The sequence below is a fragment of the Mustela erminea genome, chromosome 14 (genome assembly GCF_009829155.1).
Source record: "Mustela erminea isolate mMusErm1 chromosome 14, mMusErm1.Pri, whole genome shotgun sequence".
NCBI classification, from domain to species: domain Eukaryota; kingdom Metazoa; phylum Chordata; class Mammalia; order Carnivora; family Mustelidae; genus Mustela; species Mustela erminea.
This window is the reverse complement of record NC_045627.1, coordinates 13,507,739-13,515,402: the sequence shown is the minus strand read 5'-3', so window position 1 is coordinate 13,515,402 and position 7,664 is coordinate 13,507,739. Positions and strand designations below refer to the sequence as shown.

Below are 7,664 nucleotides of genomic sequence, written 5' to 3'. Positions count from 1 at the left end.
ACCCAGCAGCCATACAGCAAGGCAGTCCTGACTATTCTGCTGGAAAGAGAGGCCACGTGGAGAGGCGCTGGGGGATGAAATGCCACATGGAGACAAGGGCTACGTGAAGGAGAATGGTCAGCCCAAGGCCCCAGGCATATGAAAGAAGTCTTCTCTCCAGGAAACTGAGTCTATGAGCTGAATACAGACACATAAGTGAGATTTGGCCAACAACTTTGAGAGCAGAAGAATTTCTCATTCAACCCTCACAATTCTCACAGAATTGTAAGAAATAATAAACAACAGTTGTTTTGAATCATTAGGTTTGGGGCTGTTTTGTCATGCATCAATAGTAACTGCTACAAAAATGAGTACCTGAAAATGGACTGCTGCTGTAACAAAAAACTTAACATGCATGCTGTTGGCTATGGTTTCAGACAGGTGGGGACCATAGGAGTGGTGATAAGACCATGATGGAGGCTGGAAGAGCAATGAAGGAACCACCCTGACAGCTGGAGAAAGGACAGTGTGTGCTACAGAGGGGCAAAATGTACTAAGCTAACACATGTACCTAATGTATTTGTCAAGCTTGCCAAAGAGATTTTCTAGTGGAATGTGGAAAGTGCCAACTGACTTATTTTAACTGTCTGTGATAAAGAAAGGAAAGAGAGAGATGAGCTAAAGAGGGAATGATTCCGTTTCAAGCACAAGTTAGGGGATGTATTTCTGATCCAGGAATTGATGAGTTAGGAGGTGAAACTCTTTCTTATTTTCAACATGTCCAGATGAACAAAAGATTCTTTTTTATTTTATTTATTTATTTAGTGAGAGAGCACAAGCAGGTAGAAGGGAATAGAGAGAGAGGGAGAGAATCTTCAAGCAGATTTCCCAATGAGCACAGAGCCCCACACAGGACCCTATCTCATGATCCTGAGATCATGACCTGAGTTGAAATCCAGAGTCAGGTGCTCAAATGACTAAGCCACCCAGGCACCTCCAGAAGATTCTTAAAATAAGAATAGTCTCAAGACAAAGATGAAATCCAGGGTACTGCTAGTTAAGCATGGTCTTAGGATCAAGATAAAGACAAAAATTTCTCTAAGACTCTTTGTTAAAGTCTCATAAAACTTTAAGGTGATGCCCACCCACATCCCTTTGTTGAGATTTCTGGGTAACTTAAGAACATTACTCCACAGCACCCTGACTTATAGCCCCAAATAGAGAGGAGGTTGTCTTGGAAAGAACTGTGAATGTGGTTTTTGTTTAATGAAATGGATTGTAATTTGATAAATGAGAGCCCACAATTGATAAATGAGAGCCCACAAAGAGTTTAAAAGAATTGTACCAGTTTAGACTAAAGGTGACTAAGTTCAAAATGGAATCAGACTTTGGAGCCCCACTTTCTTTGGATGAGATGAAGGTTGAAAGCAGAACCAGCTCAATCACCATGTAAAATGGAAGATGACACAGAGGGCAGAATCAAGAGCTCAGAGGATGGAACCAAGAGCAATGGGAAATACAGGATCAGGAAACCACATCGCAGACAGGAGAATGGGGCCATAAATGAGGACCTTCTTGTGCTCTTTCAGTCCTGCAATGGAGTCGAGGGAGCTCATGATACGTGTTTGGATTCTCATCGCAGACAGGAGAATGGGGCCATAAATGAGGACCTTCTTGTGCTCTTTCAGTCCTGCAATGGAGTCGAGGGAGCTCATGATACGTGTTTGGATGGATTTCATAATTGCTATGGACCAGTGACTGTTGTGCATCAGAAATAGCAACTATCTCTGTTTCATTATTAGATATTAGATGCAGGGGAGGTAGATAACATATAATCCATGGATATCTAAAGCAAGAGGAGTCATATCTGAAGGGCCTCTTCTACATCCAGATCTGAAGCAAACCACAAGATAGTAGACTTCAAGCTTCGTACCATAATTGGATGAGACTCTGAAGAGTATTAGGGGGGAAGTGAATCGTTGTGGCCAGATGGAGGATGATAATGGATGGGTCCTGAAGATTTGTGCCAACAATTTACCCATCCATGTGTGCCACTTATCTCATCAAGAAGTAGAATCTAATTGCCTTCCTTTGATATAGGCAGATGCGGTAGAAATGACATTCTCAGACTTCCAGTCACAAAACTTATGAGGAATTGTAGCTTCTGCTTTCACCCTCGTGGGATCAAGTTGCTAAAGAAGAGATCAGGGTAGACTACTAAATCATGAGAAATCACATGGCGAGTAAAGACCCAGCCAATCCCCATCCATCCCAGCTTCGTGGCTGAGGTGTATGGTCCCTAACATGTAAGCAGGGAAGCTGTCTTTGTTGTTCTTCTACCTTGAGGCAAGCCCCCAGCTGAGTGAAACTGCATTCATGACCTCAACCAACATCTCAGAGAGTAGAGTCAGGTTGTCCCCACCAAGCCTTGCCCAACTTACAAAATCATGAGCAAATAAATGGTGAGAGTTGTTGTGAAACACTAAGTTTTAGGATGGTGTCTAGGCATCAAGAGACAGCTGAAATACCTACCACTAGCCAGCACACAGAAGGTAATGAAGTTTGTACATTCCTTACCCCAGTGCATGAGGCTCTAAAAGATCTGTTTCCCTGCCTGCTAGTCTTACTTTTTCTGGTATTACCCCCTGTGTTAGTCAGCTTGGGTTGCCATAATGAATAGCATAGGCTGGGCAGCTTAAACAAACAAAAATATACTCTCTCACAGATCTGGAGACTGGAAGGCCAAGATTAAGGTTCTTGCACGGTTCAGTTTCTGGTGAGGATTCTCTTCCTGCTTTGCAGATGGCCACCTGCTCACTGTGTCCTCACATGGCAGAGACAAAACACACAAGATCTCACATGCTTCTTTTTCTTTTCTTTTTAAAAAATTTTTAAAAATATTTTATTTATTTATTTGGCAGAGAGAGATCACAAGTAGGCAGAGAAGCAGGCAGAGAGAGAGGGGGAAGCAGGCTTCCTGCTGAGCAGAGAGCCCGAGGCGGGGTTCGATCCCAGGACCCTGGGATCATGACCTGAGCCGAAGGCAGAGGCTTTAACCCGCTGAGCCACCCAGGTGCCCCTCACACGTCTCTTCTTATAAGGGCACTGATCCCATCATGAGGACCCCATTTTCACAACCTCGTATAAACCTAATTAACTCCCAAAGGCCATCTCTAAGTAGCAGTACATTGAGAGTTAGGGCCTCCACAGATGAATTTGGGGGACATAATTCAGTCCACAGAACTCCCTTTTCTCCAGCAACACTAATTTCAGCTTCTTGAACATGAAACGCTCATTCTTACCTTGGGCTGTGTAATGGCTGTTCCCTGCCTGGAATGTTCCCAGCTGTTCACCATTGCCTTCCTATGACTCAGTCTTAGAGTAAAAGTTACTAAGATTTCCTCAGAATGGCCTTCTCTGCCCCTCAGTGTAAAGTATGTCTCTCTATCTCATCTGCCTGCTGTATTTCATTCACAGAATTGAAGACCCTCTGAAATGATCGCATTCATTTATCTCTTTACTTGCTTATTTGCCCATCTCCTACCATGGGATGTCCATGACTATAGGTACCTTATCTGCCACTTGTATGGGGCTTAAGCTTTGGTGTCTAGAGTAGCTTCCAGAATGTGGTAGGTGTAAAGTTGTTTTTGTTTAAAAGTAATCTATAATACACTTCCATCGTATAACTGATAAATGATGTGTCATATATTTGACAGTTCATCAAACACAGCAGTTTACCACACACTAGTTCCTTGGACATTAAAGATGGTTCAGATATGTTCTTTGGCCTTCCCAAAACTTCCTCTGGTGCACACTGTGTGTGGAGGAAGATAAAGCATACACAAAAACTTAAATATGTGACAAATGCTCTCATAGAGGGTATAGGAGAAGAACAGAAATTCTGGCTAGGGAGCAATATTTTTGCCTGGAGGGAGAGGGAGAATATGGTCATGGAGACTAACAGAGAACATTTTAGTTGTTTCTTGAAGAATGAATAGCAAATGGGCAGGAGGTAAGAGGAGGAGAACACGTATCAAATGGGTAAGAGGGCAAGGGCAACCACTCCAAACACGAGAAAGAACATGAGCGAAGTTAGAAGTATAGTGGTAGCTTGAACATGTGGTGGGGGAGAGCAGGAAGAAGGGAGGCCAGATACAGCCAGGGGAGGAAGGGTTTTAGGTTATAAAAGGCACAGGATCATAGTGGGATTTATACTTTATCTTATAGGCATTGCGGAAATAGAGCAAACTGGGCTGTGAGAGAGTCCTAACTTTGGACATCAAGCACTTCTGTCTCTACTGCAAGCCAATATGAGCAGTATATGACAGGAGCAACCTGACAGTAGATTCTAGGCTGTTCTACCACAGTGACTTCTGAGGTTCTGACAGGCTCCTCCAAGAGTGGCATTGGCCTTTAGTAGAAAGAATGACCCCCATAGGGTATGACCAAGAGAGTATAAATTAGAGAAAACCTTGCTAGTCATTTTCTTTTTAAAAAATATATTAAGCTGATTCGGCGGCGGCTCCTGAGCAGACCGGTCTTCTCTCGCTCGCGCACCTCGCTCCGCTTCCTCTACAACCATGTCTGACAAACCCGATATGGCTGAGATTGAGAAATTCGGTAAGTCGAAATTGAAGAAGACAGGAACACAAGAGAAAAATCCACTGCCTTCAAAAGAAACGATTGAACAGGAGAAGCAAGTGGGCGAATCGTAATGAGGCGGGCGCCGCCGATATGCACTGTACATTCCACAAGCATTGCCTTCTTATTTTACTTCTTTTAGCTGTTTAACTTTGTCAGATGCAAAGAGGTTGGATCAAGTTTAAATGACTGTGCTGCCCCTTTTCACATCAAAGAATGGAGAACTACTGACAACGAAGGCACCTGCCTCTCCCATCTGCCTGGCTGGCTGGCAGGGAAGGAAAAGAACTTGCATGTTGGTGAAGGAACAAGCTGGGTGGGACGACAGGGAAGTGTAGAGGAAAAATCAAGCTGGTCCAAGATGTCCTGCAGGCTGTAAAACGCAGTTTAATCAGAATGCCATTTTTTTGTTCAAATGATTTTAATTATTGGAATGCACAATTTTTTTAATATGCAATAAAAAGTTTTAAAACCTAAAAAAATATACATATATAAAGATTAAAGAACATATTTTGAATTTGCTTTTAAGCCTTTTCTCCTAACTTCCAGAAAAGATCTGCTTCTATACATTATTTTTCTAAAACAGCATGATAAAGATTTTGGATTACACACTCCCCTTCTCCACCACCATCTCATTCCATTATTATAAGTAGCTGTTTGAATTTAATTTTTAATGGAGTCAGTTTAATTATTAAAACCTTATAAATGAATAACATTAGGTAAAAGTAACACTTGCAGATATTTTAAAAGGTTTAACATATGGAAATAATTCAGTTATGAAACACCAGTATTTTTTCATTAAGTTGAAACATCGAAGTACTTTTTGCCTTGGAGAAATCTTATACTTGATCATGTTCTTAGCAAAATTCATAGGTCTTGTTTTCACTTTTCTGGTAGAGTCAACAGCCAAGGAACTCCCCTCGTGTATCTTGGACTCAGTGACTCTCCCAAATTTGCATATCTTCCCTCCCCAGATCCAGGATGAGTTGGTGGGCATGGTGTGGAAAACCAACCATTTAGTTGCAGAAAGCCACAAATGTATAAATGGTGAGTTAGAGTTTCTTCCTTTTGTCTCTCCCTGTAGAATTTGCTGTGGAGTAAGAGAGGATTCTATACTTACCTTACAGAATCATCCATTAAGACATCATCTGTCTGGGATGTCTGGGTGGCTCAGTTGGTTTAGCTACTGCCTTTGACTCAGGTCATGGTCTCAGGGTCCTGGGATTGAGTTCCACAATGGGCTCCCTGCTCAGGGGGGCACCTGCTTCTCCTTCTGTTTGCTGCTCCCCCTGCTTGTGCTCTCTTTCTCTCTTTCTTTCTCTGACAAATAAATAAATAAAATAAAAAAGACTTGGTTTAAAAAAAAATCACCCTACTCTAGAGCAGCATTATCTATAATAACCAAATTATGGAAACAGCCCAAGTGTCTATCAGTAGATGAATGGATAAAAAAAGAGGTGGTATATATACACAAGGGACTATTACTCAGGCATAAAAAGGATTGAGATCTTCCCATTTGGGGCAAAATGAATGGACCTAAAAGGTATTACACTAAGTGAAATAAGTCAGACAGAAAAAGACAAATACCATATGATTTCACTTATATGTGGAATTTAAGAAAGAAAACAAAGGAGCAAAGGGGGAAAGAGAGAGAGAGAGAGAGAGAGAGAGAATGGCAAACCAAGAAACAAAGTCTTAACTAAAGAGAACAAACTGATGACTACCAGAGGGGAGGGGAGTGGGGGATGGGGGATGAGGGTCAAGGAGTCCATTTGTTGTGATGAGCACTGAGTCATGTGTTAAATCACTATATTGTACACCTGAAACTAATGTTATGTTGTGTGTTAACTAACTGGAATTTAAATAAAAATTTTTAAAAATCAGGGTGCCTGGGTGGCTCAGTGAGTTAAGCCTCTGCCTTCAGCTCAGGTCATTATCTCAGGGTCCTGGGATTGAGCCCCGAGTCGGGCTCCCTGCTCAGCAGGGAGCCTGCTTCCCCTTCTCTCTCTCTGCCTCTCTGCCTACTTGTGATCTCTGTCTGTCAAATACATAAATAAAAATCTCTAAAAAATTTTTTAAAAATCACCTTACTCACATGTATATGATTTATTCATGAATATATGTAACCTACTTACTAGAAGGTACAGTAGCCACAACTCTGAGACACTGGGCTGGAGAAATCTATTTTTAAATATGTACAAGTAGAATAAATCTTTATGTGCATGTCCTCTCCTGCTTGCTTGCAATCCTCTTTAGATCATGTTCCATGTTTGTTACCCTTTGTATATTTGTCTGATTCTAGCACAGTGCCTGGGTCATGGGTGTTAGGTATTTGTTGACCCACAGTGTACAGTCTGCTGAACCAAAATGTAAAAGACAACCATCAAAGAGATGTGTTTGGACACATTTGGTCAAAACATCCTCACCCCCTAAATTCACAGACTCTATTCTCTTCCAGAGCATGTTTCCCCCATCGAATACTAATTAAGTTCGCAAGCTTTATTTTATTGTCTCATAACCAGTAGCCTCGCTAGACTAGACGCTTCAAGTTGGGAAGAGCACCCAACTTCAGAACATTCTCTGTCTGTGATGCCATCATAAGCACCTAACCCCCGTACATTTAGGTTGTGTCGTGCTAGCCGTGAACGTCAGCTGAGGTTACCATTTTGCCCAGGCGTTCCGCGTCATCACTTTCCATTCCATCCAGGTTCTAGAGGCTGATTTTAGCTGTGAGCGTCACGGGGCATGGAATGTCTGTGTCACTGGTGCGCAGACCGGGACTGTTTTGCCCCTCCTGTCCAGTGCGCTCCAACGCCAATACCAAGTGTCACGTGCTGTGTGTGTGTGTGTGTGTGTGTGTGTGTGTGATTTAGAAGGCAGTCGACGCAGAGGGCTTTTCCTGGAGTCAATGTTTCAAAAAGAAGGGATGAGTAAAGCAGGTTTGCAGCATTTGGCAACAGATTTGGCCACAGTATTCACGCAGCTGTGACCCACATCCCATTTTCCCTGGAGTAAGTGGCAGCAGACTAAAAGTTCCCACTCTG

At 42.4% G+C, this 7,664-nt stretch overlaps 1 protein-coding gene across 1 annotated transcript; it reads left to right on the top strand.

The window, feature by feature from the left end:
• The first annotated feature begins 4,492 nt into the window (after positions 1–4,492).
• LOC116573309 (thymosin beta-4-like) lies at positions 4,493–4,960 on the top strand. The gene has a single exon (XM_032313374.1). It carries the CDS (start codon positions 4,560–4,562, stop codon positions 4,692–4,694), a length of 135 nt encoding a protein of 44 aa, XP_032169265.1. The 5' UTR covers positions 4,493–4,559; the 3' UTR covers positions 4,695–4,960.
• Positions 4,961–7,664: the final 2,704 nt, after the last annotated feature.

Bases quoted from the DNA above. Each gene is read 5' to 3' on its own strand.
- LOC116573309 (XM_032313374.1), top strand. From the start codon at position 4,560: ATGTCTGACAAACCCGATATGGCTGAGATTGAGAAATTCGGTAAGTCG.